General features: G+C 43.4%; 1 protein-coding gene across 1 annotated transcript in view; it reads left to right on the top strand.

Moving 5' to 3' along the window:
* The first annotated feature begins 793 nt into the window (after positions 1-793).
* The window catches only part of SPAG9 (sperm associated antigen 9), a 127881-nt gene continuing 103316 nt past the window's right edge, over positions 794-25358 (top strand). Inside the window, exons 1-2 of the mRNA XM_060253431.1 lie at positions 794-1287; positions 15116-15236. Coding sequence (XP_060109414.1) covers positions 982-1287; positions 15116-15236 — 427 coding nt within the window. The 5' untranslated portion in view covers positions 794-981. The remainder of the gene's footprint in view (positions 1288-15115; positions 15237-25358) is intronic.

Genomic DNA, 25358 nt, shown 5'->3' on the forward strand with positions numbered 1-25358 from the left:
TCCCCACTCCTCCACTTGCACCTGCTGGAATGGCCTTGGGTCAGCCATAGCTCTGGCAGAGGTTGTCCATATGAACATATATGAACATATGAAGCTGCCTTATACTGAATCAGACCTTTGGGCCATCAAAGTCAGTATTGTCTTCTCAGACTGGCTCTCCAGGGTCTCAAGCTGAGGTTTTTCACACCTCTTTCCCTGGACCCTTTTTTGGAGATGCCAGGGATTGAACCTGGGACTTTCTGCTTCCCAAGCAGATGCTCTACCACTGAGCCACTGTCCCTCCCCAAAGGGCAGCTGCTGTGAAAGCCCTCTCCAGCCCCACCCACCTCACAGGGTGTCTGTTGTGGGGGAGGAAGATAAAGGCGATTGTAAGCCGCTCCAAGTCTCTGATTCAGAGAGAAGGGCGGGGTATAAATCTGCAATTCTTCTTCTTCTGCACACATGAAAGTCATCTTACAATGGGAAGTCTGTAAGATGCTGCTACCCTCCTGTTTATCTCCTCACGTCCGAGACAAATATGTGAAAACTGAGGTGTTATTGCTACTTTGGCAACAGTAAAACGGGACCTGAACTAACAGGCAGGGAACGAACATTTTCTCAGATGCAAAAACCACGCAATCATTGCACGGGCCTGCAAGAGTCCCCTCTTCCCGAACTGCCCTGCGCACCGCCCACAGAACCGCCCATTTCCTCTTCCCCACTATGCCCCACCCTGCTGCCTATTTCCTTCCCTCGGGCTCTCCTGACGCCGTCGCGGCTCCGCCCTCCTATCGGAAACGTCACTGGCCCGCGTCCCCTCCCCGGCGCCGTGGGTGACGTCAGTGCCGCGCGCCTGTCACCCAGGCTCCCTCCCGTCGGCGCTGAGCTGTAATCAAGGCCCTGCTGCAGAGGGAGGCGCTGCTATTGCTGATCTTCCGGAAAGAAGCTTTTGGCGCTTACCCGCCCGCCCGCTCGGCCCGGTCGGCACTGCGCTCGGAAGCCATGGAGCTGGCGGACGGCGTGGTCTACCAGGAGGACCCGGGCGGCCCCGGCCCGGCCATGATGTCGGAGCGGGTGTCGGGGCTGGCGGGCTCCATCTACCGCGAGTTCGAGCGGCTTATTGGGCGCTACGATGAGGAGGTGGTGGCCGAGCTGATGCCGCTGGTGGTGGCCGTGCTGGAGAATCTGGACTCGGTGTGCGCTCACAGCCAGGAGACCAGCGTGGAACTGGAGCTGCTGCGGGACGACAACGAGCAGCTCCTCACCCAGTACGAGCGGGAGAAGGCGCTGCGGAAACAGGCCGAGGAGGTGAGCGAGAGAAACCCGGGACGGTTGTTGTTGGGGCCGCTGGACTGGTACCGAGAAAGACTGAGCCCGTGCTGTCTTGTCCCATTGTGGAGGAGGGCGGGAGAGGATGAAGGCTGGCTAAAGAAGAAGCGGGGAGGCTAGGGAGTGGGGGAAAGTTTGGGCGGGGAGATGGGGGCACTTCCTCGACGTTGGGCAGGGTTTGAGGGTCAAAAGGAGGCGAGGGGGACACCCAAACCCAGCGGGAAGCTGGCAGGGTACCCCTGTCATAAACGGAGCTGGCTGAGGCGGTGACAAGGAATATATGTTGTTCATATAGGTGTGCAGGGGAGGTTCCAGTGGTATAAGGATGAGCCTTCTGCCGGCTAAACGGAGAGAAGTAGTAGGGTGGCCTTTATTAATGCCTTATGAGGAGTAGTAATTAAGGGGGATGGGGGCAGAACCAGAAATTAAATGCTCTGTTGGAACCAGGCCTGGTCCTGCCACTAGACGCTGGAAAGATGTTGGTTTTACCCAGCACAGCTACTCTGTATTCTCATGATGTAGGTCTTGGACTAGACTGGAAGAGGTTTAGTGTATAGCTTTTAATATTTATCCTCCCTGGAGCTCTTAACTTGTGCAATGGGTAAATCTTGAATTGTGAGGCACAAATACACGTACACTTGCCTAAAATGGAGTGGCTTGCGCTACTTGGAATCAGATAAAGTTGATCTTCGGAGCTGGTAGATGAAAAGAATTTCAGATAAGCAACAGGTGATGCAACGAAATTTTACCCCAACAAAACCACCAAATCAAATATTGCTAGTATATTTGATTCTAGCAATATGTATCTAAGGTAATTTTATGTGAAAACTGAGGCGTTATTGCTACTTTGGCGCACTGTTCCTTTTATCACTTGCTCGGTCTTCCTGGGTCTCAGCTTTTCTAGTAAGAAGTTAGATAGAAACATGCTGTAACTTTTTGGAAGTGTAAACATAATGGTGGAAAGGGTTAATCACCTTTCTTTCGCTCATATTTCTGTTCTTCCTGTTCTGTTGTACCACAGTCCCTGATGCTGCTCTTCATAAAGCAGCTGTATGAAAAGCTGTGGGAATTTAATGGGAAATTAAGTATGGCAATTGAAAGAGTACAAGATTTCAGTGCAAGAGTTTTCAGATTAGTCCTGAGCAATTCTAGCTCCTGATAGTAGGGGAAAAAGCCGCAGACAGCTACAGCGCTCATATGTGTTCTGTTTACTTAGAGTGGTGTGATGCATAGTACTGAAACCAGAAGTAATTGCTGCTTTACCATTGATGCCACTGGGTTTTTTGAAACTAGGGAAAAAGAGCAATTAACTTCTTATGTGTAATCAGATCTGACACCTTGTGGTTAAATTCCTAAACGGTTGATGCTGGTGGCTAGGAATTGGCAATTTTTTTCAGGTCCTGTGTATAATGGATATTCAGAATGGAAAATAACCAAAAGTTCATGCTTTTTTTTAAACCCAGGACTATGCCAAAGCACAAATACAGCAGAGCAAATAAGTTAAACTCCTTAGTGGTTTGTTGCTGAATAGAGCAGCAGATGTTTAGAATATCTATAAAAAAGGTAAAGGTAGTCCCCTGTCCAAGCACCAGTCGTTTCTGACTCTGGGGTGACATTGCTTTCACAACGTTTTCACGGCAGACTTTTACGGGGTGGTTTGCCCTTGCCTTCCTCTGTCATTTACACTTCCCCCCAGCAAGCTGGGTACTCATTTTACTGACTTCGGAAGGATGAAAGACTGAGTCATCCTGGAACCGGCTACCTGAATCCAGCTTCCACCAGGATCAAACTCAGGTCGTGAGCAGGGAGCTCAGACTGCAGTACTGCAGCTTTACCACTCTGCGCCACGGGGCTCTTAGAGTATCTATTAGGGGTGTCGAAACTGATTTGTTACAAGGGCCAGATCTGACATAAATGGGACTTTGTGGGGCTGGGCCATGCATGTCATAAAATGTAATGCCAGGTAGCAGAGATATAAACTTTATACAGAGAAACACAATTAAAGATATTTTAAACTTAAAATACAAACATACTTAAAGCTCTTGCAATATTTTGTTTAAAATGGAAAGATGGGGGAATAGTGGGATTTGGCAATACAGTTTTTAAAATAAAGCATCAAGAAAAAGCACAACGATCACAGCAGAAACTAAAAATATAAACTAAAATATAAAATGCTCTGAGCCTAGAAAAACATGAAATGGCTGGGTATTGCAAGCTTCTCCCCCCCCCCCCCCCCAGCCTACTAAGATTAGCAGTGGCTCTCCAATGTAATATCTCCTTTTGGCTATGAGTTCCCAGGTTAGAGTACTCACTAGGTACCAGGGGTGGAATTCTAGCAGGAGCTCATTTGCATATTAGGCCACACACCCCTGATATAGCCAATCCTCCAAGAGCTTACAAGGCTTGTTTTTGTGAGCTCTTGGAGGATTGGCTACATCAGGGTGTGTGGCCTAATATGCAGAGGAGCTCCTGCTAGAATTCCACCCCTGCTAGGTACCAGTTCTCAGGTCCATTCAGCAGAGACAAGCTGGCTCAAAGCACCAACTCTTTATTTGCAGGGTCACACAACTCTAGCAAACAACATCTTCAACTGACCATACAAATACTGTAAAGTGAAACTATTTGAGCTGAACTCCATTGGAATATATTGCAGCAGAGACAAAGTTGCAAGGCAAACATGGAATGGATTTTCCATTTAAGCCTCTGTGCTCAGATGGTACTATAATGACAGCCCCCAGAGTGAAATGACAGTTCCTGGGAGTAGCAGTAGTGTTCTGGGATTGGAATGTGGGCCCCAGAGTGGAATTCCATTCCCATAGTGGAATTCCATTCTCAGAATGCTGCTGCTACTCCCAAGAGCTGTCATTCCACTTTGCACCTTGTTATTCCACAACACAGTTTCTATTGCTATGGACTGGGGGTGGCCAGACTTGCTTAATGTAAGAGCAACATAGAATAAACATCAGATGTCTGAGAACCGCAAGACATGGAGGGAGGGAGGGGGACAGAAAGAAATAGATGGGAGAAGGAGGGAGAAGGGAGAGGTAGAAAGAAAGCTACTTTAACTTTAAATGCATTCTCTAAGCCATTGGCTGGCTTGGTGAACTGATTTGAAGAGATAAATGCGTTCTCCAAACCAGCCAATGGGGTGGTGGGGGCTTCAAGAGCCACACAATATGTGTGAAAGAGCCACAGTTTGGCCACCCCTCCTGTGGACTGTTACTTTGGGGGCTGTCATTTGAATCCCAGAGCACTGTTTTTATCGCTGTTGTTGCTGAATAGAGCAGCAGCTGTTTAGCATATCTATCAGGAGTGTAGAGACTGATAAGAACATAAGAGAAGCCATGTTGGATCAGGCCAACGGCCCATCCAGTCCAACACTCTGTGTCACACAGTGGCAAAAATTTTTATATACACACATACACTGTGGCTAATAGCCACTGATGGACCTGTGCTCCATATTTTTATCTAAACCCTTCTTGAAGGTGGCTATACTTGTGGCTGCCACCACCTCCTGTGGCAGTGAATTCCACATGTTAATTACCCTTTGGGTGAAGAAGTACTTCCTTTTATCCGTTTTAACCCGTCTGCTCAGCAATTTCATCGAATGCCCACGAGTTCTTGTATTGTGAGAAAGGGAGAAAAGTACTTCTTTCTCTACTTTCTCCATCCCATGCATTATCTTGTAAACCTCTATCATGTCACCCCGCAGTCGACGTTTCTCCAAGCTAAAGAGTCCCAAGCGTTTCAACCTTTCTTCATAGGGAAAGTGCTCCAGCCCTTTAATCATTCTAGTTGCCCTTCTCTGCACTTTCTCCAATGCTATAATATCCTTTTTGAGGTGCGGCGACCAGAACTGCACACAGTACTCCAAATGAGACCGCACCATCGATTTATACAGGGGCATTATGATACTGGCTGATTTGTTTTCAATTCCCTTCCTAATAATTCCCAGCATGGCGTTGGCCTTGATTTGTTACAACGGCCAGATCTGACATAAATGGGACTTTGTGGGGCCAGGCCATGCATGTAATAAAATGTAATGCCAGGTAGCGAAGGTATAAATTTTATGAAGGATACAGAGAAGTACAGTTAACACAATTACTGCTAGAAAACAGTCCGAGAGTAGTCTATCTGGGCACAGAGGCCTTAATGGAAAAGGCATTCTGCATTTTTGTTGCAGTTTTGCTAGCTCCGAAGAGCTTCCTGCTGAAGCAAGCAAAGATAAAGCCGAAGGAGCTGGGAACTTTGACAGACTTGGAACTTCAAAGGGGGAGGGTGGTTGAGGAAGAGGGCAGAAAAGAGCCACGGGAATGGGTAAAGTCATGAGTGGACTGGTTGCAGCCCATGGGCCGTAAGCTTGGCACCCTGATCTACATTTTCAGTTCTGTTTTCACTTGTGAACAACTTATTTGATAGATAGATCTTCAGATCTTGGAAGTTAAGTAGGGTTGGCCCTGGTTATACTTGAATGGGAGACCACCGAGGAAATCCAGGATTGCTGCCTAAAAGCGGGCAATGGTAAACCATCTCTGTCTCTTGCCTTGAAAACCCTCGGGGTTTGGCTGCAACTTGACGGCACTTTCCACTACCACAGTGGTGCATGTGATGAGTTCTTAAAAGTGATAATAAGGTTTTTTTTCAGATTTTTTCAAACAGTCAGATATAGTTTGCTGTACCATAAATTTTAGGAAGTAGAAGAATCTGATGATCTGCTGGTGATTTACATGTGACTGTTAAATAACTTGTTTTTCCCAAGTGACTATTATGAAAATAAACATTTCAGTTGTAAGGAGGGGTTATAGTTAAGACGCTCCATACAAAAAAATGAGCAGAGACCGTGTCTATGCTCTGTTGCTCCTGGATGACGATACCCTGTGCATTGCAGGTTTCGGTGCTTTTGTCTTCTGTGGTTGTGATGCTTTTGAATCATTTTGTCATCTGCATCTTGCAGAGATCTATATGAGATACTTCTCCTTTTTTCAAATGCTTCCAGAGAGCCTGATTATGGGTATTGCTGGCTGTATGATAGTTTATGGCACCCTCTGTTGTGTCCTGTTTTTAAATATCTTGCAAGTTATGCATTTTGTATCCTATAGTAAGTGCTTTAATATAAACATACTTTGATCACTTAGTGAGGTTTCAAAACTGCTCAGCTGAACACTTGTGTAAACCTTAATTAACCTTATAATTTGTGGGAAAACCCTGCTGTAGGGTGAGGAACAAGGCAATATTTGCTGATTTCCCACTTCCAACTGCATATCTCCACTTTCCTTCTCCTATGTTCTTTCTGGAGGACTGCTAATCCCCAGGGACTGGGATTTTTTTTACAGACAGAGGCTGGAAAGTTCCCTTTTTGTGACTTCTGCTGTAGTGTTACAGGATAATATCATATCCAGGCTGATGTGTAAAGAATTCCCTTCCCACAGTTCTAACAGGGTGAGTGTACATGGGAAAGGAAATGTAGAGGGGCAGGTTACAAGGATGTAGTGAGATTTACCTACTGTTGACAGTGACAGTATTGGTATACTTCTCAATATTTATTTTAAGCCATTGGCAATTAAAACCAGAGAATCTGTTTTCCTTCAAACTGGCGTTCAGTTGTCATTACATTATGCTTTAAAAGATTTAGATATTAGAGCTAAAATAAATAGGTCAGAACCATGCTATTGAAGCCTTCAAGGGGCATATCATAACAGCATTAAGCAATTAGTGCCAGCAATATCTTACTAATTTTTGGTTGTGGTTCATCGACCAAAGGGGGAAAAAAACACTCCTGTTTTTTGCAGAGTTAACTGGAAAAACAATTTTGTTAACAGCCTTGTCAGTTTATTTGAAGATTGGATTTGTATTTTAGAGTTCAAACAGCAGCCAAGTTAAAAGGTGTGTAATGTTATTGAACTTGGACGTTATTGGCTCATATTCTTAAACAGTCTAGGGCCAGCCCGGGTTGGAACTTAGAAATTACATTTGCACATTCTGTAGTCACATGAACTACTCTTTTGAGAGGAAACATAACTTAATAGTTTCTTTTTTGTATTAACTGTAGCTATACAAAGAACCAAAATAGGTTGCCACTAATAATAGCTTGCTCAGTGTAATAGACATAAGAGAATGAACAAGGAGCAGTAAAGGGACAAGGAAAAGCAGGCTGCTTGGAGAAAGATGTTAGGAACTGTGTTTTCAGTAAGGGCAATTTTAGATAACCCCTGTCAAGTCTTTTAGAAGTAGCAATATCACAGTCTCACATGTTCAGGTGTGATCGTTCTTGGCTTGTTTACAATGTATCCATCACTTTATAGCTTAAGTTTGTAGGATTTCTTCCATATGCTAGTAAATACTGTAAGTCTTAATTGCACTTTTCATATTAGTGATTAATGTTTCTTAAATACAGTGTAGCGTAACTTCAGATGAGTATACAGCAGCAGTCCCCAACTTTCTGGCACATAGGGGCCGTATTAGAGTGCCCAATGCCTAAAAATGGCCACATCTTAAATAAAAATGTAACAAAATTATTAACTTTTCTATTTAGATCAAAAAGTAAACATTCAGAGGGCAATGAAAAAAAATGTTTAACTTGAACACAATCCATTTTGGAACAATATTTTTATCTAGCTACACACGCTTACCTAGTCAGTGTGATTTTTGTGTCTGTTTTCTGTTAGCTAAGGCATTAATGTCCAAGTCGAGGTTTGTGACAGATACCCTCAAAATGTTGTGTAAATATTCGTCTAAGTCTTTACCTACACTTGGATTTCATAATTTTCATCTTGGAAAAAGTTTGTTCACAGATGTATGCGGTGCCAAAGACTGTGAAATGCTTGCATCAAATTTCTGTAGGTTGATAAATATACCAGGTAAACCAGAATAGAAATCTGACAGACTATTTTCTTTGTAAATGTCTCTGGGATGATCATTGGCTTGTGTTCTTATTTCCTTTATATGCTTATGGCAATTAGTGAATCTGTTCTGGAATTCCACCTGCAATAGGTTCAGTGCTTTGATGTGTCTTTCAATATTGAGTTGTAAATTCCTGTCCCTTTCAAATTTTAGTGCGTTGCAGCATGAAAAGCTTGAAAAATTTTGCTTCACAAAAATGTTTAGTTTTGCTTCAAAAGCTTTTGATTCAGAATTTACATCAAACACAAGCTTTTCTTTTCTCTGCAGCCTTCGATTCAATGTGTTCAGAGGCTCTGTAATATCAGTTAAGAAAGCCAAATCAAAAATCCATTCAGGGCCAGAAAGTATTTCTTGACCTTTTCCTTTCTCCTTGAGAAGGGCATCAGCTTTATGATGAAGGCTGAAAAAATGTTTGAGGACTTTGCTTCTGCTAAGCTACCAGACTTCCACATGGTACAGCACATCTCCATATTCTGCATCTGTCTCTGAGAGAAAATTTTGAAACTGACGATGAGTAAAGCCACGATGCCTGATGTAATTAATGCTGGATACAATAATACAAATCATACTACACAAGGCTTGCTGTTGAATGATGTAGTAAAATTTCTTGGGAACTGTACTGTTTAATTTTGAAGCTGGAATCTATCCCCCTGATAAAAAGTAATAGCTGAGCAGTGACTGTAATATCATCACTCTCATCTAATGCCAAAAGGGGAAAAATCAAAACTTTTTGCCTTGACCAGTGACATATGCAGCTTTTCTCCTAGTTCTTCAACACACCTTATGATTGTAGGTGCGGATAAACTGACACAATGAACACAAGCTGTCATGGGTCAGCCAGGGCTCAGTGATAGTGAGGTCTCCTCAGAGGAGGAGGGGCCTTGTGTAGCCAGCTCAGAGTTGATAGAAACCTACCAGCAGGAAAATGAGCTGCAGGCATACCAGGACATACAGCCAACAGCTGGTGCAGAACCACCTTCACCTCCAGCCCCAATTCAGCAGCTGAAAGTCAGTTGACCACTTCCAGCCCTCCAAGAGCACCCACACCCTTGGAACGCTGCAGATGAAGGTTGAGAGCTGAGCTATAGTCAGACAATGAAGTACATGTCTCCTGGCTTGCTGCCAGCAGCCTGCTGATAATGAAGATGAGTCTTTGCAGGACTGTTCCTGAGCAGCTGGCCAGAGGCTGTAAAGCCTCCTGAGAGAGACTGTTTGGGTATGGATGTAATGTGTACATTCAGTGCTCAACTGCCAACACTGTGATTTCTGGAAACCTGACCTTGGACCCAAAGATCCTGCTTTGATTGAGCTCTGAAACCTAGACCTTGGACTGCATGCTGGACTTCAGAAACTTCCTTTGGCTTTGCTTTTTGTGAAGCAGAACTATAGCATGATACCCAGAGCCTGTAACTCCATACAGATACCGTATTAGGGCACATTTCCTCTGTTACTTTAACCATGCGCTTTAAAATAAATGCACCATCAGTAAATGGTCTTGTCACTCTCAGCAATATATTTAGCAGCACAATAGCTGGCCCTCACATAAGATTAAGTTTATTAAATTTATACCCCGCCCTCCCCGCCGAGGCAGGCTCAGGGTGGCTTACAACATTAGTCATAATAACAAAAAAAGACTTAACACATTGGTACATAAAATCAATTAATTAATAAAACAATTTAAAACAGTTGGTGCTAATAACATTTTGGTGTCATTCAGTTACTATGATGTCAGTATTTCCTGGAGTCCTCCTGCTGTTATAGGTCAGCTGAAAGCAAGCCAGAAGAGTATGGTCTTACAGGCCTTGTGGAACTGGGCGAGGTTCTGCAAGGCCCTAACCTCTTCTGGCAGCTGGTTCCACCAGTAAGGGGCTGCTTCTGAGACGGCGCAATCCCTGGTAGTCATCAGTCTCGCCCCTCTCGGCCCGGGGATTGCTAAAAGATGTTGAGTTCCTGATCTTAGTACCCTCTGGGGAACATGTGGGGACAGACAGTCCCTCAGGTAGGCAGGTCCTCGGCCATAAAGGGCTTTAAAGGTAATGACCAGCACCTTGTAGCGAATCTGGCATACTATTGGCAGCCAGTGTAGTTCTTGCAGCGCCGGCTGTATGTTCTCCCATGTGGGCAGCCTCAATAAGAGCCTGACCGCCGCGTTCTGCACTAGCTGTAGTTTCTGGGTTCATGACAAGGGCAGCCCCATGTAGAGGGCATTACAGTAGTCCAGTCTCGAGGTGACTGTTGCATGGATCACCGTTGCCAGGTCGCTTCGGTCAAGGAAAGGAACCAACTGTTTCACCCGCCTAAGATGAAAAAAGATGGATTTCACAGTTGCTGCTATCTGGGCCTCCATTGTCAAGGAGGACTCCAGTAGCATCCCCAAGCTTCTGATCTTGTGCGCCATTGCCAGTGGCGCACCGTCAAAAGTTGGTAGGGGAGTTCCCTGACTCAGACCGCCGTGACTCAGGCAAAGGACCTCTGTCTTTGTTGGATTCAGCTTCAGTCGGTTCTGTTTAAGCCATCCAGCCACAGCTTGCAGTGCTTGGTCCAGGTTTACTGGGACATCATCAAATCGGCCGACCATCAGTAGATAGAGCTGGGTGTCATCAGCATACTGGCGGCAACCCAGCCTATACCTCTGGGCAATCTGAGCAAGGGTTTGCATATAGATGCTAAACAGCATTGGGGATAGAACCACCCCCTGAGGCACACCACAGTTAAGGGTGTGTCTCTGAGACTATTCTCCCCCAATTGATACCCTTTGTCCCCGACCACAAAGGAAAGAGGAGAGCCACTGTAAGGCTAACCCTTGGATTCCTGCGTCGGCAAGGCGCAGTAGCTGATGGTTGACTGTATTGAATGTAGCCGATAGGTCTAACAATATCAGTACCGCTGAGCTGCCTCGATCCAGATGCCGCTGGAGGTCATCCACCAGGGCGACCAAAACTGCCTCTGTCCCATGGCCTGGACGGAAGCCGGACTGGTGGGAATCTAAGACGGAAGCATCCTCCAGAAAGCTCTGTAACTGTAGCGCTGCTGCCCTCTCAATAATTTTACCCCAAAAGGGTAAATTTGAGACTGGCCAGTAATGTGCCAATTTGGCCGGGTCTAGCATGGACTTTTTCAAGAGAAGGTGGACCACTGCCTCTTTAAGAGACGTTGGAAAAAGCCCTTCCGAGAGAGATCTATTTACAACATCCGTCTAAGATGGCATCTCCAAAAAAGGGTCCCGGTAAATAGGTGTGAAAAACCTCAGCTTGAGACCCTGGAGAGCCGCTGCCAGTCTGAGAAGACAATACTGACTTTGATGGACCGAGGGTCTGATTCAGTATAAGGCAGCTTCATATGTCCATAGGATATCGGAGCTCTCCCTGGCAAGCTTTAATCAGCCAGGATGGGCGAGGGTCATTAGACAAATGTGCTTTTTAAAACTGCTTTTAAAAACTATTTTGCTGCAAGAACTTTTTTTTAAGAGACTTTATCTTGTTAATTCACATCTCTCTTTGCTATATTGCATAGCTTTTGTGACAGGATTCAAAACGCTTTCAACATTGCACTCCTTTAATACTGAAACAGTTTCAGATATATCAGGCAAACTGCTTTAACATTTGTTATCAAAGACACAGGGTCATTTGTAATTTTTTTTATTTCTTGGAAACAACGCTTTCTTTTGCAGACATCTTACAGAATTTGAGCAGAGTAGCAGTTGCCAAGTTTACATGGCAGGGCATGCACAATCAGCCTTTTTACTGCGCTTTCCCCACTCTTTTTGCATAAACAAACCAGACGTCTCTTGTACCCATTCACACAGCTTGCTTTATTTTCTTTACACACACATGTAGCCTTCAGCATGGTAATGCATAGAGAGTGGGAGTGAAAAAACTGAGTGGTGCAGTTTTGAGCTTTGCTGGCAAAATGCTGGTATTGAGGATAAGACCAAGAGGGGGCTAAGGAGCCATGAAGACCAGAAGAAACAATGTTGCTATTGTTTTTTTTTTTTTTTGCAAGAGAGGAACAGGAAGAACAAAAGTAGATGGTGCTTTTTGAGGCAGGAAGAACAGTGTGGGTCTGAGCAAAATGCTTTGAGGGTGATATCGGCAAACAAGCAGTTTGGAGAGCCATACAAAAAGGGCTCAGGGGCTGTTGTTAACAATTCCTTGTAGCTTCAAAGCAGGGGTGTCAAACATGGCTGTCATCTGCTTCCTTCTCCCTGTCTCTTGCTTCCTTCTGCATAACAGCTTGCTTTGCCAGGCTTGCTGGATTGTACAGCAGAGCTTCCTTCTATTGGCTGAGGCTCCTCCCCCTCCTGGTCCCCTGGGTAAGGAACACAAAATCTGTTTGATGATCTGTTATCTATCCCTGAACCAAGGGAGGCCAGACTGTGCTTCACACGAGGTAGGGCCTTCTCACTGGCAGCACCAACAATTTGGAATGCCCTCCCAAAGACCATAAGGGCCCTGCGGGATATTGGGGATTGCTGGTATACAGTGTACTGTCTATGGTGAAATAGTGCTAATTCTTTCTGGGCTAATGCTTTTTCAGTGTAAGAGAATGAAGACTTTAAAGTCGTGTTCTTTATCTTGCCTCAGTATTACAAGTCGTAGCATCTTGGCTCAGACTGAGTCGACTGAAGTTGAATCCGACAAAGACGGAGGTTCTCTGTCTGAGTTGCGGTGACCCAGGAAGGGCAATCCCTTTGTCAGCTCTTGATGGGGTGCCACTGATAACAGTCCCTAAAGTCAAGAGCTTGGGGGTGCTTCTGGTGACTATGGAGGCCCAGGTAGCAGCCACTACCAAATCTGCCTTTTTTCATCTCCAGCAGGTACAGCAGTTGGCCCCTTTTCTGGAGCATAGTGACTAGCAATGGTGATCCATGCTACGGTCACCTTGAGAATAGGCCACTGTAATGCTCTTTACATGGGGCTGCCCTTGACTTGGAAACTGCAGCTAGTGGAGAACACTGCAGCATGGTTGTTAATGGGGCTTCCTTGCTGGGAGCACATTCCACCGGTGCTGAAAGAGGTGCACTGGCTACCTATTGTGTTCTGAATCCGTTTCAAGGTTCTGGTATTGACCTTTAAAGCCCTATATGGTCGAGGGCCTGCCTATCTGTGGGACCGCCTTTCTCCATACGTTCCTCAGAGAGCACTACGCTCAGGAACACAAAATCTGTTATCTATCCCTGAGCCAAGGGAGGCCAGACTGTGCTTCACACGAGCTAGGGCCTTCTCACTGGCAGCACCAACAATTTGGAATGCCCTCCCAAAGACCATAAGGGCCCTGCGGGATATCTTCCAATTCTGCAGGGCCTGTAAAACTGAATTGTTTTGACAGGCTTTTAATATCTAACAGGAGAGGACTGCCACTCTACACTGCTGAGCGACATCATTTATGAGGCATTATATCCACCACAAGATCACTGTCAAAAGAACGAAAATTATGATCCTGCCTATACTGAACTTTGAGTAGCGCCATGAAATGTATTTTAATTGTTAATTGTTTAAAATCATAATTTTAAATTGTGTTTTGATTGACTGTTAGCCGCTCTGAGTCCGTTTGCGGAGAGGGTGGGATAGAAAACTAAAGTAATAAATAAATATCTTCTCACCCTGTCTTGTTAACAATTCCTTGTAGCTTCAAAGCAGGGGTGTCAAACATGCAGTCTGGGGGCCGAATCAGGCCCCTAGAGGGTTCCTGTCAGCCCCCCCCCCCCGAGCAACTGGCTGTCATCTGCTTTCTTCTCCCTGTCTCTTGCTTCCTTCTGCATAACAGCTTGCTTTGCCAGGCTTGCTGGATTGTACAGCAGAGCTTCCTTCTATTGGCTGAGGCTTCTCCCCCTCCCAGTCCCCTGGGTAAGGAAGAAAAGAGCCAGAGCTTCCTTTGCCAAGTTCCCTGGATCCCATGGTAGAAATACAAAGAAAGCGCCTTTAAGACCAACGAGTGCTAACATTTTAAGCACATTTTACATTTCTTTTAAAATAATTGTCCTTTATAAAGTTTATATCTCTGCTACCTAATCTTAAATAGGGACACACATGGCCTGGCCCAACCCGACATGGCTCGGCCCAAAAAGGTCTCATTTATGTCAGATCCAGCCCTCATAACAAATGAGTTCAACATCCCTACTTTAAAGCTTTCATGTGTTGACATTTTTTTAAACCACCACTTGACTCAATAAAAGCAAATTTATATAGTGGAATTTCCAGACATGTGACAGATTCTGAAAACAATTTCAGTGTCTTGAATATGCATGCAGTTGTAGCGTAAAAATGGCTCAGACATGTATCTTTTCCCTTGGTGATCCGTTGATCTCTTCTATATGGAATTCAGATTACATGTAGTCAGGGGATTTTTTATAGCTGGAACTCCTTTGCACGTTAGGCCATACACCCCTGATGTAGCCAATCCTCCAAGAGCTCACAGTAGGCCCTATAATAAGAGCCCTGTAAAATGTAAAGCAGTCAAATATGGATGGGTGGTCATCAATAGGAGGAAAGCTTGGTTAAATGTGGCTAACCCTAGATAAGTATGGATACAATCTGACAATGAATGGTGTACTGTATTATGTATATTATAGTGGGATAGAATTTTACTGATTGTTTGATACATTTAAATGTACATATCAGTAAATTTTAAATGTAGGTAATGCCCATGCAGTATGTTCAGACCTAAGTTGTTTTAATGTTTTTTCTTCTTATATTACTGGTCTGTCTGCTTCATGATTTCCTTTAGTTCTGATTTGTTGCTGTGATGGCCTTTGAATAATAAACTGTTTTTGACTACTGTGACCTCTGTGCATTGTTAGAAAAATAAATGTGTTCAGAGAACATTTGGAGCATTCTATGAAAATAAAATACATCTGTATATAGCCACAGGCCTATTTAACTATGTTTTGTGTTTTTATACTTATCAGAAATTTATTGAATTTGAAGATTCTCAAGAACAAGAAAAGAAGGAACTGCAGATAAAAGTTGAAGCTTTAGAGTCGCAAACTCGGCAACTTGAACTGAAAGCAAAAAACTACGCTGATCAAAGTAAGTAGGAATATATAAAGGCTCTAACTAGGACTTTTTTGTATGCTTTGCATGGATTTTTCACTCCTCTTTCTATATAAAATAGAATGGTTGTATACCATGTGTTAACTGATATATTTCACTCTCATTGTTAAAAGTGTACCTCACTTAGTTCTTATTTTGCAGTCAAGAGAGTCAAGCTGAACAGCTAACCAGTCTTTTTGTGATTGTTTCCCTATTTGTCAAATTTATTTTGTCTTATTCTGTTAGATGGCGCTGATAGCACCTTACAGGAAATTTCAGGAACAAAGTAGAAGTCGAGCAGCACCTTTAAGACCAACAAAGGTTTATTGAGAATGTAAGCTTCTGTGTGCTAAAAACACTCTTCATCACACAATGAAATGGGGTACAGTGAGCAGTGCTACATACAGTGGGTAGTGGTTAAGCATGCAAAATAGTAAGACTTCAATAGCAAGATAGTGAAATTAACAAAGTATAGCATAAGTTGCCCACAAGCTATATGTAACACTGCTCACTGTACCTCATTTCATTGTCTGATGAAGTGTGCTTTTAGGACACAACAGCTACTTGACTCCTGCTTTGTTCTATTGCTTCAGACCAACATGGCTGCCCGCTTGGCTCTATCTACAGGAAATTTCTAGGTATTTCTAAAAGTAAAACTGAAGGAAGATGCCCTGTAAGAAATCTTCAGAGGTGTTGAACTCATCTGTTATGAGAGCTGGATCTGACAGAAATGTCACTTCGTCAGGCTAGGCCACCGTGTGTGCCGTAAAATGTAATGCCAGGTACCATATATGGAAACTTTATAAAGGGCACAAGCAAACCTAATTGATGATATTTTTTACTTATAATAAAAACATACTTTAAAGATTAGCAATTTTACCGTATTTCTTTAAAGCTTCTCCTGATGCCCACCCTCTCACTTCCACCACTCATTACTCATTAACACTGGGACACTACATAGGGACATAATATACAACCATTGTCATCTGGCATAAAGGTAGTGACCAGTTGCTCACAGGCCAGATAGGAGCTCTGGACGGGTTGGTTCTGGCCCGTGGGCCCCATGTTTGATACCCCTGGTAACTGTTTCCGGATTGGGGTGATCTGCTAATCTAGAAAAGTCATGGGGCAGAAACCTCCTGGGACTGCACCACATTAGAAAACAGGCGGTGCGTGACAGAATTAAATGTTCTAGCTGTGCAAATGTAACGACTAAGACTGAGCCATTAGTGGCGGTGTCTCTCTGTCCCAGCTCTTCCATAAAGTTATGATGTAACCTAAGACAGGCCTCTATTTCTCTCAACCCCACCTGAAATATGAGAATAATATTACGTTAACATTATTATGTATTATCAAGCATACCTCAAAGCATCATATACATGCTGCTTAGTATTAGCACAGCAGGGGAAAGCTAGGTTAGAACCCTTATCAGCTAGCTTTTCATAGGCAGTCATTTCTTTCACATTAGGAGTATTGAATCATACAATCCTTCACTTGAATTTGGAAATTTAATTATTTTCTGAAAGTGTAGAACAGCTCTTCTTTAACTACCTAATAGGAAGCTTTATGGATAGATGGAGAAGACTCTCGGGGACGTATTAGATGAGCCCCACTCTGAACGTGGCAGCCCTGTTGCTGCCAGGGAGCATGAGGGTCGAGAGGGAACAGGGCACCATGCTGAGGATAAGGGGAATGCGCCCTCAGAAGGGACCTCTTCTTCATTTTGTGAGCGGGTATCCTTTCGCGCCAAGGAACCATCCCTGGGCAGGGAGAGAGGGGGGTCTTGGTGATCCTTAGGCAAGTAGACAACTGGGTGGCGAAACTGCGTACTGACCGTATGGTGACTTGCCTGCCTGGTGCGAAGGTGGCAGACATTACACGCGTTGTTGATAGGCTAATAGACAGTGCTGGGGAGGAGCCAGTGGTCGAGGTGCATGTTGGCACCAACGATATGGGGAAATGCAGTTGTGAGGTCCTGGAGGAAAAATTTAGACTGCTAGGTAGGAGACTTAAGGCCAGGACCTCCAAGGTAGCCTTCTCAGAAGTGCTACCTGTTCCACGTGCAGGGCTGGAGAGACAGGCACAAATTAGAAGTCTCAATGTGTGGATGAGACGGTGGTGTAGGGAGGAAGGGTTTAAGTTTGTTAGGCACTGGGATGCTTTCTGGAACAAGTGGGAGCTGTACAAAAGAGACGGTTTTCACTTGTCCCCAGATGGAACCAAGCTGCTGGCGCTTAAAATCAAAAAGCTGGCAGAGCAGTTTTTAAACTAAATCTTGGGGAAAAGCCAACAGGAGATGAAGTGTCTCTGGTTTGGGAGGACTCATCTCAAAGAGATGAAGGGTTAGCTGTCACTTTTCTACCGGGTAATGGATCAGAGTTGTCCACTGAGATGGTGACAAACAGTATGGAGTGTCTGCCAAAATCTCAAGGCAGCAGGAGGAAGGTTGCGGGCCTAACTTGCCTGGGAAATTATAGATGTTTGTATGCAAATGCTAGAAGTGTTCGAAGTAAAATTGGTGAGTTGGAATGTTTAGTGTTGGGGGAAAACATAGACATTGTGGGAATTTCAGAAACTTGGAATGAGGAGAATCAGTGGGACATGGTGATTCCTGGATATAAGTTATATCGGAAGGATAGGGAGGGAACAGTTGGAGGTAGGGTGGCTCTGTATGTCAGAGAGGGTATACAGTGCAGTAAGACTGAGGTCAAAGAATTAGATTCCCTTCTAGAAATGCTTTGGGTTGAAATAGAGGGCCCAAAAGGAAATTTAACTAGGGGAGTTTATCGTCCACCAAATCAAAAGATAGAGGAGGATTATAATATGATGGAAGGATTAAAGATAGTGGCTAAACGTAAGAACTGTGTCGTAATAGGTGATTTTAACTATCCGCAGATTGATTGGGTCAATATGTGTTCAGGTCGAGAGAAAAAGATTGAGTTTCTAGACGCTCTCAATGACTGTATTATGGAGCAGATGGTCTCAGAACCTACCAGGGGTGGGGCGATCCTGGATTTGGTCCTAAGTAATGCTCAAGACTTGGTGAGAGATGTAAAAGTGATTGCACCGCTTGCGTTATTGATTTCACCGTTTGTATAAATAGAGAATTGCCCCAAAAGACCAGCACAACTACGTTTAACTTTAAAAGGGGTAAATTCTCTGAGATGAGGAGGCATGTAGAGAGGAAACTGAAAGGAAATGTAAATACAGTCAAAACCCTTGGGGAAGCTTGGAGGCTATTTAAAACTACAATCCTAGAAGCTCAGATAAAATATATACCACAAGTTAGGAAAGGCACAAACAGGTATCAGAAAAGGCCTGCATGGTTAACAAACAAAGTAATGGGAGCTGTAAAAGGTAAGAAGGACTCCTTTAAGTGATGGAAAGCTAGTCCAAGTGAGATTAATAAAAGGGAACACAGGCTGTGGCAAATCAAATCAGGCAGGCAAAAAGGGGCTATGGGAGCCCTAACAGCAGCATAAAAATTTCTTCAAATATATTAAAAGCAGGAAACCAGCCAGGGAGGCAGTGGGGCCCTTGGATGACCAAGGGGTCAAAGGATTACTGAAGGAGGATAGGGAACTGGCTGAGAAGCTGAATGCATTTTTTCCTCCATCTTCACTGTAGAAGATGAGAAGTGTTTGTCTGCTCCAGAACCACTAATTTTGGAAGGGGTGTTGAAAGACCTGAGTCAAATTGAGGTGACTAGAGGGGAGGTCCTACAACTGATTGACGAATTAAAAACTAATAAGTCACTAGGTCCGGATGGCATACATCCAAGAGTTCTGGAAGAACTCAAAGTTGAACTTGTGGATCTCCTGACAAAAAGATGTAATCTTTCATTGAAATCTGCCTCCGTTCCTGAGGACTGGAAGTAGCAAATGTCACTCCCATCTTTAAAAAGGGTTCCAGAGGAAATCCGGAAAATTTCAGGCCAGTCAGTCTGACTTCAATACCGGGAAAGTTGGTAGAAAGCATTATCAAGGACAGACTGAGTAGGCACATTGATGAACAGAAGTTATTGAGGAATACTCAGCATGGATTCTGTAAGGGAAGATCTTGCCTCACTAACCTGTTACAGTTCTTTGAGGGGGTGAACAAACATGTGGACAAAGGAGACCAAATAGATGTTGTTTACCTTTACTTCCAGAAAGCTTTTGATAAAGTTCCTCATCAAAGGCTCCTTAGTAAGCTCGAGAGTCATGGAGTAAAAGGACAGGTCCTCTTGTGGATCAAAAACTGGCTAATTAATAGGCAGCAGAGAGTGAGTATAAATGGGCAGTCTTCGCAGTGGAGGACGGTAAGCAGTGGGGTGCCGCAGGGCTCAGTACTGGGTCCCATGCTCTTTAACTTGCTCATTAATGATCTGGAGTTGGGAGTAAGCAGTGAAGTGGCCAGGTTTGCAGATGACACTAAATTGTTCAGGGTGGTGAGAACCAGAGAGGATTGTGAGGCACTCCAAAGGGGTCTGTTGAGGCTGGATGAGTGGGCGTCATCGTGGCAGATGAGGTTCAATGTGGCCAAGTGCAAAGTAATGCACATTGGGGCCAAGAATCCCATCTACAAATACAAGTTGATGGGTTGTGAACTGGCAGAGACTGACCAAGAGAGAGATCTTGGGGTCGTGGTAGATAACTCACTGAAAATGTCAAGACAGTGTGCGATTGCAATAAAAAGGCCAACGCTATGCTGGGAATTATTAGGAAGGGAATTGAAAACAAATCAGCCAGTATCATAATGCCCCTGTATAAATCGATGGTGCTGTCTCATTTGGAATACTGTGTACAATTCTGGTCACCGCACCTCAAAAAGGATATTATAGCATTGGAAAAAGTCCAGAAAAGGGCAACTAGAATGATTACAGGTTTGGAACACTTTCCCTATGAAGAAAGGTTAAAACTCTTGGGGCTCTTTAGCTTGGAGAAACATCGACTGCGGGGTGACATGATAGAGGTTTACAAGATTATGTATGGAATGGAGAATGTAGATAAAGAAGTACTTTTCTCCCTTTCTCACAATACTCGTGGGCATTCATTGAAAGTGCTGAGCAGTCAAGTTAAAACAGATAAAAGGAAGTACTTCTTCACCCAAAAGGTGATTAGCATGTGGAATTCACTGCCACAGGAGGTGGTGGCGGCTACAAGCATAGCCAGCTTTAAGAGGGGATTGGATAAAAATATGGAGCAGAGGTCCATCAGTGGCTACTAGCCACAGTGTGTGTGTGTAATATATATATATATGTGTGTGTGTGTGTGTGTATATTCACACACACACATATTGGCCACTGTGTGACACAGAGTGTTGGACTGGATGGGCCATTGGCCTGATCCAACATGGCTTCCCTTATGTTCTTATTCCACTTTAAAATGAGGGGTGTGAGCTTTGCCTATGCTATTAAATCCCAGAAGATAGAAATTCCTATGCACATTTCCCATGGAGTGTGAAAGAGGACTAGGGGTTGCTTTTGTGTGGGTTGTCTACCTAGAATTGAAACTTTCAGTGGCATCTGAATTGACATAAATGTAAAGCTAGGGAAAGCATTGGCTAGCTGGAACATTTATCTGTGCTGCCATCCCGAATGCCTTCCCCTCACCACTTTCCAGTGCTTTATTGAAAGCAGTATTTTCTCCCTTTTGTATTCCTAGTAAAGCTCTTATCTTTTCCCTGGAATCAGAACCTGTGATGCATCTGTTGTGCTTGGAACATTTTCATAACTTATGCACCTCTGTCTAAACAAGGATTCTCGTGTGAAGAATGGACTGTTGGAGGGTGTTGCTGTCTACCATCTGGCTGGAAACATGAAGAAAAGTAGCAAATTTCAAGAAGCTCCCATTCTGTTCTCTTGGCTCTTTCTAGCACAAGAAGGAAGGAAGAAGTGAGCCATTTCTTCTTTCTCACCATCTTTCCTAAGCCTTAGGAAGCTTCCAGATTGATGCCAAACCACATGTGAGTGGTTGTAGGAGCAAAGTTTTAGGTTCAATCCCTGGTATCTCCAGTTAAAGCACCTGGGATAACAGTTGCTGGGAAACACCCTTCTCTCACTGAGACCTTGGAGAGCTAAGGGCATAGTGGACACTACTATTCCAGTTGGACCAACAGTTGGACTCAGTGTAGGGTAATGTCTTGTGTTTCCTTTGGGCTGTTTGAAAGATCTCTTATTGCATTTCTTGCCAGTTCTCATAAACATTGCATTCTTTTAATAGCTAGCTTTTTTCATATCTCCTGAAGGTAATGAGTGACAGGGTTCATATGGACAAAGGAATCCACAAAGGCACTGTCTAATTTTATTTGCTATGCATGACTTCAGCAGTAATGTATTTTTGAAGCATTTATTCTCACCCCTAATCTCAAAGAAGATCCCACTGTATTAGTAAATAGTTGGTCAACTGGGGTGAGGGAAGTTCCTGAAACAAGATGTGCATTCCAGAAAATGTATAATTCACAACAGATAATTCAAATTTGGATGCAAAAGCAAAAATATATTCCTACCTAATGAAGCCAGAATGAAGAAAAAATTCAGTTGTGTTTTTATTATTTGGAAGTGTGTGGATTTTTATCTGTATCCATCTTGAAATTTTTAAGGAAGGTAACAGATGCCAGGATTGTTACTTGGTTAGCCAAGGAGACATTAAACTCTGACCTACTTTACCCTGAGGCAGAGTACTCTCATAAATCTTAAGCATAACAAAATAGGAGTCAGTTGTACTTTTAAGAACAACTTAGTTTTATTCAGAATGTAAGCTTTTGTGTGCATGCATGCACACTTCTTCAGATGAGGAATGAAGTATAGTAAGCAGCACCACATATAACTGGTGGGGTTTGGAATGCCAAGTGGTACAAAGTTAAAAACCAATAGCAGAATAGTAAAATTAACAAATTCAGAAAACCTTTAATCTGGGTTGAGTTAGCATGGGAAACCATAAAACAGTAACATGTCAGAATGTGTGAATGCCTGTTAATTATTCTATTGTTAATAAACGTATGCTAAACCCACTTTCACCAAGTAGGGCGATATATCCACAGTATTCCAATGTATTTCTCTTTTAGGATAGTGTATCAGAATAATGCTTTTGTATTGACATACTCAAACAAGGGATATTGGCTGTTTATCTCATTATATATATTAAATCCATCTTCTACTATATTTTAATGTATTTTTTCCTAATGGAAAACTAGAATGATATATATGTTTATGTTACATGTTAAAAAGTAAATTAGTTGGACAGGAAAAACTTCTAGGAAAGAAACACCTTCTTTTTGACCCAGGTTTATTAACAATAGAATAATTAACAGGCATTCTCACATTCTGACATGTTGCTGTTTTATGGTTTCCCAAGCTAATTCAACCCAGATCAAAGGTTTTCTGAATTTGTTAATTTTACTATTCTGCTATTGGTTTTTAAGTCTGTACCACTTGGCATTCTAAACCCCACCAGTTATATGTGGTTCTGCTTACTGTACTTCATTCCTCATCTGAAGAAGTGTGCATGCATGCGCACGAAAGCTTACGTTCTGAATAAAACTAAGTTGGTCTTAAAGGTGAAATTGACTTCTATTTTGTTCTACTACTTCAGACCAACGCGGCTGTCTCTTTGGATAAATCTTAAGCATGTGTTTCTTTTCTTTCCTGTTGCAGGTACATATTCATGCTGACTTCTCTTATTAACAACTAATAGTCAAAACTGCAAGAGTTATACTAGGAAGAACAAATGCATGGCTATGGCTCAATAGTAGGTGGAGTGACTTTGCATGCAGAAGGTCCTAGGTTTAATTCCTAGCATCTCCAGTTGAAAGGATCAAGTAATAGGTGGTGTGGAAGACCTCAACCTGAAGCCATGCCAGTCAGAGTAGATAATATAGAGCTTGTTAAGACTAATGGTGTGATTCAGTATAAGGTATCTTCAAATATTGTAGTACTGATTTTGGAGAGAGGTTCCTATTTTCAGTGGCTGAACACTGGAATTTCTGTGGGCATTTTAGACAACATAAACTAACATTCAGAAGAAACTGCCTAACCAAGCAACGACATGCTATTTGGCTGCAGTAACTGGTGTAGTCTAGTGTGTACAGGTTAATTGGGGCAGCTGTTGCTTTTGTCCATTCTGTTTCAATATGGCTTACTCCATGCAAAAATGGGTATTCTTTGTAGCAGCTCCTCAGCTGTGGAACTGCATCCCTGAAGAAAAAGATCAAATCTTTCTGACTTTTGGAAAGGCCTGTTAAAACTCATAATACGTGTTAAATCTCATAATACCTAATACTGTGATTCGCATCTATAGTGCCATGTTAAAACATGGCACTATAGATGTGAATCACAGTATTAGGTATTATGAGATTAATGTGAGGTGATGTCTTCTGTCATGATTATGGGTAAATTATAACTATTTCTGAACATTGTTCTTGAAGTATTTTTGAGCATATTAACTGTTGTGAGCTTTTCGGAAAGAAGAAGACTGCAGATTTATACCCCGCCCTTCTCTCTGGATCAGAGACAGAGAGGCTTACAATCTCCTATATCTTCTCCCCCCACAACAGACACCCTGTGAGGTGGGTGAGGCTGAGAGAAAAGTGGAATGAAATAGTAAACATCATTTGAGAGGCCCCCCCCCATCCTATTTTAGGGGGGAGGGTGAATAGTCCGGCTTCATGCTGTGTACAGCTTGTGCTCAATTATCGACTCTGCTTACACTGCCTGAGTTTGCATGTTATCAAATCAAGAGTCCACTAGATGGAGCAGAAACTGTTTGTCAGATGGCTTAGTATCTAGAAATAGTCATGTTATACAACTGGAGACTAAATGAAATGAATTCGAAAACAGCCTGAATATCAGTCTGTCACACTTCCTCCTGCATTCATGTAACTAGTCAAATTTAAGGAGAATTTCATGGATGTGTACTAATATGTTTGAGAATGAACTTGTTTTGGTACTAGGGACCTACTCATGAAGAAAAAAACATATTTGAGGAACTTTTGTGTCACGTGATAAATAATAGGATGGATCAAAAAATTGCCAAAGGAATCAGTGCATCTGAATGCACCTTTTCTTGCTTTTCATTCCCAGCATCTTGGAAAATCTTCTCTGAGGGTTGGGAGACCCTTGTGGTCAAAGTGCATCATAGTATGTGAAAAAGGGTAATTGTGGCGAATAGTCTTATTTTCCCTCTCCCAGGAGAGGAGGAGGCAGCTTCATCTGATTGCTAGTTCTCATGGCTCCCCTTGTACTGTGGTGCACTTTGTTCATGAGTGTGCCCTGATTCTTGATTTTCAGGACAAGCAAAAAGCTGCAGGGGGAAGAAGAACATGGGAAACACTGCTCTGCCGACTGGGTATATGAGTTTTTCCATGAGAGCCATCCCGGCGGTTTGGCACAGTCTGTTCTGATTTTGCATGGAGCAGGATCTTAATATCCTGGAGCAAGTCAGTGGGTTGTCCATTGGAACCCCCCCTCACCTGAATAAGTTCTGAAGGCATTTAAATGCCTTCAGAGCCTACTTCTGGGTCAGGCCACCCAACCAGAAGTGAGCCTCAAAGACATTTAAATGCCTTCAGACCCCACCTCCAGGTCAGGCTGGCTCACTCTTGAAACTCAGTTGAGTCAGCTGACCCAACATGAGTGAGCTCTGAAGGCATTTATACGTCTTTGGAGCCCACTTCTGGGCAGGGTCTGCCCATATAAGGTCATTTAAGGCCTATAAGTCTTCAGAGCTCACTCTGAGAGCTCAGTTGAGCCAACCTGACCTGGAGGTGAGCTCTGAAGGCATTTGAATGCCTTTGGAGCTCACTTCCAGACTCACCCATGAACCTGGGTGGGTTTGGGGATGAACCAGTCTCACAAACCCTTGGTTCGTACTTTGTGAACTGGCCTGGTTCATGCTCAACTGGGGTTCATAAGTCAGTTTGTGCCGATCCCAACTACCAAGTTTGTGCTCATGCTGTCCCTTCCACTATGTGAGGTAATATGTAATAATAAAAGTTTTAGCTTTGATTTTGATTTGTTTTTTTAAGCCAGTCATAACTTGGCTTCTTGGATTGTAATGTGCAGTTGTGGTCCCTCCAACCTGTCTATAAATCAGAAAAACATAATATACTTTCACACATAATTTCTTGGGTTAATCACCC

Source organism: Heteronotia binoei, chromosome 13, assembly GCF_032191835.1.
Source record: "Heteronotia binoei isolate CCM8104 ecotype False Entrance Well chromosome 13, APGP_CSIRO_Hbin_v1, whole genome shotgun sequence".
NCBI classification, from domain to species: domain Eukaryota; kingdom Metazoa; phylum Chordata; class Lepidosauria; order Squamata; family Gekkonidae; genus Heteronotia; species Heteronotia binoei.